This window comes from Branchiostoma belcheri, unplaced genomic scaffold (genome assembly GCF_001625305.1).
Source record: "Branchiostoma belcheri isolate BF01 breed outbred unplaced genomic scaffold, Haploidv18h27 scaffold91, whole genome shotgun sequence".
Lineage (NCBI taxonomy): Eukaryota > Metazoa > Chordata > Leptocardii > Amphioxiformes > Branchiostomatidae > Branchiostoma > Branchiostoma belcheri.
In genome coordinates, this window is record NW_017804587.1 from 517,439 (window position 1) to 529,644 (window position 12,206).

The 12,206-nt window shown below is 43.6% G+C and overlaps 1 protein-coding gene across 1 annotated transcript; it reads right to left on the minus strand.

Annotated features, from left to right (window-relative positions):
- Positions 1 to 961: 961 nt before the first annotated feature.
- On the minus strand, positions 962 to 1,966 carry LOC109488013. Its single transcript, XM_019792155.1, has one exon. It carries the CDS (start codon positions 1,964 to 1,966, stop codon positions 962 to 964), a length of 1,005 nt encoding a protein of 334 aa, XP_019647714.1.
- Between the last annotated feature and the right edge of the window lie 10,240 nt (positions 1,967 to 12,206).

The window sequence follows — 12,206 nt, forward strand, 5'->3', positions numbered from 1 at the left end:
AAATTTTGCCGTGAGAGATCGTTGCAATGTGCACGTGACCTAACCGGTTTAGTGTGCGGTAAACACGCCACAACGGCAGCGTGAATAACGAAAAAGATGCGAAAATTCCTTTATTATTAAAACCGTAAGTACGATATACACAAAACATTTGTATTAAAAAAATAGATCTTACCCTTTTGATGGCCTTCTGCACCCACCAACATGGTTTTACGTGAAGAACCGCCACACGTCTTGATGTGCTGACAAACACGCGGCAACGACTTAGAAGCCCGCGTTCTGGCGCGCAGGCTAACACGTGGCGACGGCGACTCGGTAGCGGTTCGATCTTTGGATTTACCCGCGAGTTCTAATCGGAAGATTTCATCGACTTTCCCCACAGAACGTTCTAAATTTATAAGATACACAATCGGTGAAATGCATACGCTCACTTTATTTTCTCCATACCATATTTTTTGGTCAAAAGCACATCTACAACTCGCGCCGTATCGCCGTATCAAAATAAGTGGCTACGTTCTGTCTGACCGCCGGCCTCGGCCGGGCGCGGCGCGGCGCGCAGTTTATACAGCTATTTTAGTTACTCCAGACAAGGAAAAACACAAACTATTACTGGAGATACTACAAAATAAAGTGCAGATTAGGACATGTAGTGTTCCTTCCTTTATTTGCAGAATGGATGGCTGAACGAGTCCCGCGATCGGCCGGTCAGCGACGGGCGATGCACGAACTTGCCGATGATTCGATGTTTTCGTAAACTCAGCCAGTCATAAAAACTCAACCACTACAAAATATGATTCTTGAACTATTTTTTGAGTGGGCTATTACTACCTGTCCACATAAATTTGTTGATATAGATACAGTAAAGACAGCCGTTCTTGGTGCCCCATATAGCACCCTATGACTGCCGTCATGGTGTGTTCCCTGTGCACGTCAAAGCCACGTTATAGCGTGTCACTCAGCACGCTTACATACCTGGTACATTTGCCTGCGGTGTTAGGTCAGAGGCTTGGATACTCGATGGTTCAACTGTGGGAAAACTGCCCTCTGGAGTAGAGAATGATTGGTCTGAGTTTACCCCTTCTTGTAGAGCATTGTTGTTGTCAGTTTCACCTTTCCCATTTTCTGTGAAAGTGTTGTTTGGCTTGTCCATGTTCCCACTGAGCCCAGTCTCCAAGGTGTGACCTTCACACATATTGTCTGCCACTGAAAAAGGCACTGACCTTGAGTCGTTCTTTACATCTGTTACAGTTCCATGACCTCTATTTGTTCCAAGCTTAGCTGCAGGTGTTTGACCCCAAGCACTTTGACCCCGATCAGATTCGTGTGTCAGACCCGTCAGTGTGTCAGCTGCGTGCTCACCTTTCGTAGAACATGTCTGTACGTCATTGTTCCCTCCCCCTATTGTTGTGTTCGCCTGCGGTGCTGCGCCAAAGGCATGCATATTTGATGACTCATTTCGTTGCGGCAAACTGACCTCAGAAGTAGAGTTCATCTGTCTAGAGTCTATTCGTTCATACCCATGATTTATCCCATCTGTTAGAGCCTTGCTGCCAGTTTCTTCAGGTCCTTTTTTTGTGAAGGTGGCACGCTGCTTTGCAATGTTTACACTTACTCCATTCTCAGTGACCTGACTTTTGCCCAGTTCATCTGCCACTGTTAAGTCTGTAGATGTTGGGTGATGCTTTGAGACCACAGTTCCACGTACTTGACTTTGTGTCATCTCCCCACCATGTTCCGATGTCATTTGGCTCTCAAGATCCTCCGGGATCAACAAAGTGATGTACTCTGACTCGGACCCATCCTTGCTGCCGATGTCGTCACCGATTTCCAAAACAGAAGCGACAACGGTTTTGACCTCAAGAGAGCTCACATTTTCAACTGATGTGCCAGCTGCCAGATTTTCTACAGCAGAAGTTTCCACGACTCTGTAGGATGTCCAAAGTCCACGCGCTGTCTTCTCACGAATCATGTTTTCCGTTACAAGAGTCAGATAGGTGCAGAAAAATCTGCTGTTAGAGGAAGGATGGCGAAAGATACATGCGTGTCTGGCGTAGGTTCCGTTTGCAGACAGTGACGCTTGTAGTTGTCTAACTTGTTACTGACCGGGTATAATGTACAATGTTGATCATATGACATTCAGTGTCGGGGTGCTGAATTTTGTCCAACCCACTGGGCCATTGTGCATTTTACGCACAGGTCATGTCATCTCTGGGTCAAAGTTGCAGATGTTAGACACGGTGACATTTCCATTGGATTGTATTGGAAATGCACTATCTTTAAAGTTAGAGCAAATGCCCCAGCATTGATTTAATCTTGGCTTTCTAATTAATGGATTATTTTAGAAGACAATTGACTATAAACTACTAACATATTGAACCACTGTCTGCTGAACACATTGACTGTGTGAACATCAGATACATGTACAGGATGAATGAGCTACCAGTCCTTTAGCCTTCTCCCTGCCACCTGGCTTTATAAGTCCCATGATTGACACTGGTCATAGGGGGACAAGGCAGACCTTGTAGCAGAGGTGTTGCCAGATTTACCTATGTTGGGCTGTTGTCAGGAGTAGTGGGACGGCGAGGGACGTCCAGTCCTTGATGTTGTCCTGCCAGAATTTCTTCTGTCGGCCTCGCCGTTGCTTCCCTTCCAGTGTTCCTTGTAAGATGGTCTTAGCCAGGTTGTTGTGGCAGATCACGTGTCCGTACCAAAACTACTAGATAATAATTATCATTCTCTATGTTTTCAAAATAAATCACCTAATATACAAATGTATTAACTGGTTCTAAAAAAACACAGACTCAGTACATGGTATGTTTAATACAATTTATTCCTTCCAACATCAGATACCATCTACAGCTGCTGTTCATCTTTCTTCAGCCTCCCAGATCTCCTCTGCTCTATCTGCTACGTTCAGTCTTCACATGCTGGGATAGACATGTTCCTCACCGGTGGGTTTGCGACCCAACTGGCTACCCTCACCTGGTTTAGCCCGCCTGCCAAAGCGGTTGCCCGGGGTGTGGCCGCTGTGCATGCTACAGCTTCTAGGAGCCACAGGTGAGAGCTGAGTGTCAGGTGGGAGCCAATGCAGGACGAGCTACCCTGTGGACTGCCACAGGGCATGGCAAGCCCCCCCTGCAGAGGTGCGGACCCTCCCTGACACCCCATACACCCCACCACCCTCCTCCCTTCTTTTCTTCTTTTTTTTTTTCTTTTTTTTCTTTCTTCTTTTCTCCGTTCCTTTTCTTTCTTTCCTTCTTCCTTTCTTTCATGTTGGTGCTGGTGCATGTTTTTTTCATATAATAGGCTGTTATATGCAGCAATGGCTTCTTCATCCTCTTGATGTATACTGCTTAGCCGGTTTGCATCAGACCGGTACAATCTCTGTTCCTTTTCTTTCTTTCCTTCTTCCTTCCTTCTTTCTTTCATGTTGGTGCTGGTGCATATTTTTTTCATATAATAGGCTGTTATATGCAGCACTGGCTTCTTCATCCTCTTGATGTATACTGCTTAGCCGGTTTGCATCAGACCGGTACACATAAAACAAGATGACCTGAATATGTGGGTGTAAAAGACAAGTGTGATAGTAAAACATATATACATGTATTAATTTATATACAAGACTTGATGATGTTGTACTCTTGTCTGTCATTCCTCCTTCGGTTTTGTAGGGCTTTCCAGCCACTTCGTTGTCAATCACTGCAAGCATATTCCATCTGTGGTGTTACCAGGATCATGTAGGCCCTTTCCTTCTTTCTTTCATTCTTTCATCTTTCTTTCTTGTTGGTACTGGATGTTCTTTTTTTCATATATAATATGCTGTTATATGCAGCACTGGCTTCTTCATCCTCTTGATGTATACTGCTTAGCCGGTTTGCATCAGACCGGTACACATAATGTGGCGATGCTCCCTTTTGTACGGTGGTCTCTGAGCGTCGTCCACAAAAGATTAGTCGGAAAGTTGTAGTTGTTAATGTGGTTTATTCCCCAGTTAACGGAGTTACACAAAGTATGAGCCTCTCTCGCTCCGCTCAAGAGAAGACTGACTCAAGAAAACATCTATCTCTCTGATGACAACTCTGTTTTACCTTAAAATAAATTAAGGGACTTGTTTACTTCTTTTTAAATGAATGGACTTCTTATTACTGAACTTGAAGTTGTCCCTAAATCTGTGTTATGTGGCCTAGAAGAAGGGACTATTACCATATTTAGTTATGTTTTACGGTCCTACCTTACGTAACCTAGCATAGACGTGTAACCTCAGTGTTCCACCCATTAACCCTTAAATTCCTGTACTGTCCTTAAATGTCCTTACAGTGTAAACAGTGTCCTTGAATGGTTGATGACCTTGAATGTCCTCAGTGTGTCCTCAGTGTTGAATTTATACTGATTAATATAGATATTAAATTAACCGTTACGTCATCTACTCCGTCTACTCCGTGACACCTCTCCCTTCCTGAACAGGCAACGTCCGCGTTGCCGTGAGGTGACGTCAGAACAAAAGTTATAAAAAATAACAAAAAGTATGATACACGTATATCGACTAAAATAGAGTATAACACTCAATGTTAGTGAACATTATTCTATACTGTTATCTCAAGTAACGACTCTACAGCTTATAAGAGTCCTGTAGACTGTCCATAATCAACGAATCAATGAATCAGTTCTTTATCAGTTCTCTTAGTTCATCAACAGTGTTTCCTCGTGCCCTCATGGCTGTCACGCGTCGCCACTCCGCTCTCCCCCTTGGTGACCGGCTTGCGCGCTCCCGCCGTCTCTGGACGCATCACAGGACCACAGGAACGTCAGTCAGGAACTCCGTCCGTCTGGAAGATGCAGTGCTGGGCCAGTGCCCTCGGCATCCCGGCGAGGTGCTCTCACGACCGCATCGTTACGTTATGCGTGTCGGACCGTCTGGACGTCGTCTTCCTCACGTCGATCCTGCGGAGTTCACCTGCAGGGGTTGGGGTGGGGTGGAACAACGCATGCAACCAATGGCACACACACATGTACTACAACCGGTCTTATTCTCCTAAGACCCTACACAGTGGCACCAACCACGTGCCCTTCAACACGAGTACTCGTAACACCTGCGGCCAGCCTACCGGGCTGTCACAAACCGCACACGGTACCAATGTACCCTTCAAGATGACACCTATTGTCACCCCTCAAATCTCGGCATCAACATGCCCTCAAAAAAAGTCAGTGGCACCACCTGCCACTTACAACTCATGGCAACAACATGCCCTCAATAAACTCAAATCTGAGAAAACCGCAGAACCTGATTATGAATAAACTGAATCCTGGACTTAAATCCTCTCCCTTGGCCTCATCTCCTGATCAATAATTTTCTACCCCTTTTGATCACAAATGGTGTTCCTAGATATAGCTAGTCTCCCTACCTAAGTCTACCAATGCAATTTACCCATGGAAACATAAACTGAAGTCCCTACCAGCCGAATGCTCTCGTGATGCCCAAACATTCCCGCTACCCGGCAATGTTGCCCGAATGTTTGGCTTTCCAAGGCATCATCCTGCAATCAGCTCCTACCTCTCTTCTCTCTTTTTTTTTTTTTGAATACTGGCATTGGGACCCACCAATCCTATCTTGTTCATTTACACGTATTGAACACACTACAGTATTAGTACGTTAGTATAATATAAAACAAAACCAACTAAACTACCATACTGTATAAAATATTCAACTCAAGGCAAGGGTCTCCCTTCCTGCTTGCCTTGCCAGGACCCACAAACTGTACAAGTGGTTCCCGGCCTACTACGTTTTCTCCATGATCCACTGACTCCACTTCGACCCAACAGGCAGCCATTACTCAGATGCTGACGAACTTCAAAATTCCTAAACATCTTTCCCTAGCTGAACACAACTGGCCGACAAAAAATTACAGCACAACTCACTGTTTGAAGACAATGCTATGCTGCAATTCTAGGTAAAACTCAACATAGAAACTACAGTTTTTACGACTAAGAAAATTCTTAACAAAAGACCGGTGCTACCGACAGCTAGTGTGCCAAATGGAAGCAAATCGTTCCACCCACCTGCTCCAGTGTACAGCTTTTTATTTATTTATTGCTCTTAAAAACAGTTGGGTGGTACCTTCAGTCTCTGAAAGACTGATTTCCAAGGTAGCCCAACAGAACATACACATTGGACAACATGGAATACAATAAAATTAAACAAAATGAAACAGATTAATCAAATGATCAATCATAGCAAAGGACAATAAATAATATAAACAGAGGGTACAAATAATCAATCATACAAACACAACGGAACAACCAAAACAAATAGACAAAATCGTTAGGCATATTCATATTGTCAAATAATGACAGTCGGTTGTCCGTGAGGTCAGGGTCAGAGGTCGTATGTTCTTAGCGCTACTTTAAAAGCATTTATTGTTGATGCATGTTTAGTTACCGTTAGTAGTTAGTAGCTCCCCATCAGTCTTTCTTGCTTTCTTGAAGGGACTATTACCATATTTAGTTATGTTTTACGGTCCTACCTTACGTAACCTAGCATAGACGTGTAACCTCAGTGTTCCACCCATTAACTACCGTGGCCGACAAGGACACACCTGCGTCGTCTGCGCGCACACCTGCGTCGCCTGCGCGCACACCTGCGTCGACTGCGCGTATACCTGCGTCATCTCTGCAAAGAGCTTCCTCGTCTGCGCACGAATACCTGCGTCGTGTCTGCCAAGAGCTTCCTCACCCCTGCACAGAAAGAGCTTCCTCGTCTGCGCACGAATACCTGCGTCGTGCCTGCCAAGAGCTTCCTCACGCCTGCACAGAAAGAGCTTCCTCGTCTGCGCACGAATACCTGCGTCGTGCCTGCCAAGAGCTTCCTCACGCCTGCACAGAAAGAGATTCCTCTGCGACCTCGCTGCGCGCAACGAAAGCTCGCTGCACGGAAGAATACGTGTCACCCCTGCCTTGTTGAAGAATGGACGGTCCCCTATTATAGGTCAAGGGTCACATCGCAGTGACACTGTTCGCTGTCGTTTTTGTTTACTTCAGTCTCAAATTTGTTTTAGTTTTTATGCTTACAATGTCTGGCGCGTTTATTAATCAATAACGGGCCCGTTAGTGATAAAATTAATTAATAGAAATCCTGCATAGATTATGTTGGGTTGTTGGAAAAAGGAGTCCAGTCCAATTGGCGGAAAAAGCAGTCCAGTCTGATTTGGGGGTGGAAAAAGCAGTCTACGAAAGACCGGTGGTTTCTACGAAAGACCATAGGTACAATTATTTTTTTTCTTGTGTGTGTACTTCGAGTTTCTATGAGTACTTCGAGTTTCTATGGGTATACTTCTATGAGTACTTCGAGTTTCTATGAGCAGTTAGAGTTTCTGTGAGCACTTACAGTTTGTATGAGAACTTAGAGTTTGTATGGGTACTTCGAGTTTCTATGGGTACTTCGAGTATCTGTAAGCACTTGGAGTTTGTATAGGAACTTAGTGTTCATATGGGAACTTAGTGTTTGTATGAGTATTTTGAGTTTCTATGAGTTTAGTAGTACTTCAAGTTCTGTGTGCGGTCCGACTTTCTGGGGGCACTTTTTTTTCCTGCGGCTGATGACAGTACATTATGAGTTGCATATTCCTGTTCTAGACAACTAAATTCTATTTTAAAGATATTAAAAATATAATATACTTTTACCTTTTAAAAGTTTTTCTGCTTACAATGTTCAACATGTTTGTTGATAGATGAAACTCAAAGTTCCAATACAAACTCTAACATACAAAGTATAAGTTCCCATACAAACTGTAAGTTCCCATAGAAACTCTAGGTCCCATACAAACTCCTCATACAGACTCTATGTTCTCATACAAATTCTAAGTGCTCACAGAAACTCTAAGTACTCATAGAAACTCTAAGTACTCATAGAAACTCGAAGTACTCACAGAAACTCAAAGTACTCATAGAAACTCGAAATACCCAAAGAAACTGGAAGTACACAGACAAGAAAAATAATTGTACCTATGGTCTTTCGTAGAAACCACCGGTCTTTCGTAGACTGCTTTTTCCACCCCCAAATTGGACTGGACTGCTTTTTCCGCCAATCAGACTGGACTCCTTTTTCCAACAACCCAAAAAATAATCTATGCAGGATTTCTATTAATTAATTTTATCACTAACGGGCCCGTTATTGATTAATAAACGCGCCGGACATTGTAAGCATACAAACTAAAACAAATTTGAGACTGAAGTAAACAAAAACGACAGCGAACAGTGTCACTGCGATGTGACCCTTGACCTATAATAGGGGACCGTTCATTTTCAACAAGGCAGGGGTGACACGTATTCTTCCGTGCAGCGAGCTTTCGTTGCGCGCAGCGAGGTCGCCGAGGAATCTCTTTCTGTGCAGGCGTGAGGAAGCTCTTGGCAGGCACGACGCAGGTATTCGTGCGCAGACGAGGAAGCTCTTTCTGTGCAGGGGTGAGGAAGCTCTTGGCAGACACGACGCAGGTATTCGTGCGCAGACGAGGAAGCTCTTTGCAGAGATGACGCAGGTATACGCGCAGTCGAGGCAGGTGTGCGCGCAGGCGACGCTGGTGTGCGCGCAGACGACGCAGGTGTGTCCTTGTCGGCCACGGTAATTAACCCTTAAATTCCTGTACTGTCCTTAAATGTCCTTACAGTGTAAACAGTGTCCTTGAATGGTGGATGACCTTGAATGTCCTCAGTGTGTCCTCAGTGTTGAATTTATACTGATTAATATAGATATTAAATTAACCGTTACGTCATCTACTCCGTCTACTCCGTGACAATAAAACAAGATGACCTGAATCGGTGAGTGTAAAAGACTGTGATAGTAAAACATATACACAATCATATATTATATACAAGACTTGATGATGTTGTACTCTTGTAGCAACTCTGGCATTCCTCCTTCGGTTTTGAAGGGGTTTCCAGCCACTTCGTTGTCAATCACTGCAAGCATATTCATGTGCTGGATCCTGTGGTGTTACCAGGGCCGTGTAGGCCCTTTCCTTCTTTCTTTCATTCTTTCTTCTTTCTTTCTTGTTTATTTATTGCAACATGGCAATACAATGATGCTGCCAGGCAGCTGATAGCTGATATTGTGACATCATAATACAAATATACACAATAGGCACATACATCATCATGTAATCACTTGTGCAATTCAGCCAAGCAATGCATATTGGCTGCCAATCAATGTGAATAAACAGTTTCAGATTAAATTTTAAGACAAACATATACAATTGCGGGACCTAGCTTTCTCTGTCTAGTTTGCCGCAATATACAAGACAAACACGCATTTATTAATACATAAGTACATTGTGGATCAATTTCATTGAAGTCATTCCTCCTTCGGTTTTGTAGGGGTTTCCAGCCACTTCGTTGTTAATCACTGCAAGCATATTCCACCTGTGGTGTTACCAGGGCCTTGTAGGCCCTTTCCTTCTTTCTTTCATTCCGTCTTTCATGTCGGTTCGTGTCTTACCTGTCTTGTGTTTTCACGCTGTCCCATGTTGCAACTTTTACAGTGTCACGAACCATGAAAATCTCAACCTCGAAATTGAATCTATCATTCATGTGCAATAAGTGTTTGGGTGAAGTAGTCTTATCCGGAAGTTTAGTAGACCGTAGACAGAGAATAGGGTTGTCATGCATATTCAGCTGAACAAGATTTTCACGACAAAACTCCATATCATCTTTTTTATTTTCATCCACCAAAACAAGGATAGCATGATATTTTTTATGAATCTTGTACTGCCATGCAAAAAACAGGTGCTGGTTTGCGTTCAGCAGGTGATCAATGGGGATTCGCATGCGTTCAGTGCCATAAGGGGAACTGTTGGGCAACTGTCCATTTTCCTCCAAACGCACACCAAGATAGACCCCTACTAATACGCCATTTATGGGACATGCATTGTATTGTCCCTTATCAAAGCCTTTGGCCATATTTCCCTTTAGCATTCCCTCCTCCATGATTTGTTGTTTGTTCTCTTTTGTTGTGACATGGTAGAATACATCAACTTCGCTCATTTTTGCATTCTCACCAATTTTGGAGCATAAGTTTTCATACTTCCCTGTAACCTTATGTTTACTTTGAGGTTTTGGTATGGTGTATGATTGCGATTTAGCTCGTTTACATGTATCTGTCACATTGTCCCATGTTGCCATTGGTTCAGTGCCGGAATGGTACAACGTATTAACTCCAATCATCTTAAAAAAACATGACTTCAAATATTTTTCTGCAACCATCATTTTATTAGGAACTGCCTTTAAAAGCTTGCTCGCCATTATAAGCTGTTTAGTTTTCCTAAGGGAAAGCAAAACATACCAAATATTATAGATAAATACTACAAGTCTTAACACTATTGTTAGTGACCTGTCCTCCGTATATTGGTACGGTCCAAAAAGTGGGCGGTTCTTCAGATAACCGCCCATCTTTTGGACCATACCAATATACGGAGGACAGGTCACTAACAATGGTGTTAAGACTTGTAGTATTTATGTATTAAAATACGTATATATAGAATACAACACGGGGTATTCCGTATCACCCGAGGTACCAGCCCGACCGCGCGTCGGATCGCCCGAAGGCCGGAGGGCGATCCGATCCGCGGGAGGGCTGGGACAGAGGGTGATGCGGAATACACCGTGTTGTATTTTATTTATGTCATACCCACCCAAGAATACACGCCTTTCAATACAAAATGAGCGAAAATTTGGTGTCCCTAAACCAAAAAAAAACGCTACAACGTCAATCCCAACGTCCGAATTTGTATATTCGACTTTTCGAAAGCGGTGCAAGCGGTTAGGGCAAAACGCGTTCGAATCGTTCTATGGAACATTTGGAAGCCCCGGGCCGTACGCGTTAAGAACCCCCGGGCCGTACCGCTAGTTATCACATGGGCCGGAACAACTGTATCGAACGTAATCGCGGCCCAGGTAGGACATAATGTAATTTATTACCTCCGGGGGAGGATGTATTCTTCCGCGGAAGGGTTTTGTGGGAGATGTAGATTTTCACGTTTGCAGCCGTTTCTCACGCTTGGGTGGACGGATATTTCTGAGACTTGGTATACGTTTTGCTATTGGGCTGTAGATGGTGCACATTGTTTTGCTTTTTTAGTATGTGTGTTTTTGGGCGTGAAAATGATGCGTTTTGACAGCGTATGGACACCCCTTTGAGTTTGAAAGTGGTTTCGTGTTTTGACCTTCGGCGTGTATTAAGTATCATGGGTGTGTTTTGGGGCGTAAAAATATTTTGTATTTCGTGTCTCGGACACCCCTTAGAGTGTGAAAATGGTCGCGCGGGTTGACCTTTGGCGTGTTTGTGGTATTATGAGGTTGGTCAACTTTTTTGCCACAGAGGGGTGTTCGGTGTCGATGTTCTCTACATGGCGCTGGTAGCTTTGGCCGGTGGACGTGGTGAGATTATATTAGTTGTTCCTGACATTTGAAATTAGATACAATCGAACGCAGGTTTTGTGAGTAGTGAAGTGGTGTATGCTAAAGTATGGGACATAACCGAGACCAAGGACATTCTATCACCGTGTGATAAAAGCTTCTTGCCGAGACAGACCTCGATCTGCTCGGAAACATTCATAGAGAGCACCGGGCCGTCACACCGAAGGTTTCGCGGCTCACACTTCCGGGGGATAATATCGAACCAAGGACATTATACAGGTCCTTGAATGAACGTAAAATTACGTGGAAAAATGCCATAAATCCGCAAATAGATATATATTTCCCCAAAGGTTCTTTGAATTGTGCATATTTTCACTAAATGTGGCTATGCAATCGTGGAAAACAGCATTTTAGCGCATGTTCTTAAACAAAAATTGTTTCCGTGCGTTACGGGAGCATGGTATTTTCCCATATATGCAAATATACTTCATAGATATATGCAAGATTGATGCATATATGCAAAAATTTGCATACGTGCGTACATTACCAACATTAAACCCTTGTAAACTCTTGTATATCCTATGTATCATCAGCCATTAATCCTACATTACTTACTTCCGGGTATCCTTCCGCCTTGAGTGCGGTGCTTCGTTCGGTTTGACCCAGATATGCCTTTTATGCGTTCTGGGGGTGCTGTCACTATGCCTCGCGCGACGGGTTATTGTGATTATCTCAGTGTTAGGATTTTCTTTATACTTTTCATGATAATACCAAGGAGGTTAAATTTTTTTTTTTTTTGGTTTTTT

What these genes read in the sequence shown, in the direction of transcription:
- LOC109488013 (XM_019792155.1), bottom strand. Translation starts at nt 1,966, where the DNA reads ATGATTCGTGAGAAGACAGCGCGTGGACTTTGGACATCCTACAGAGTC.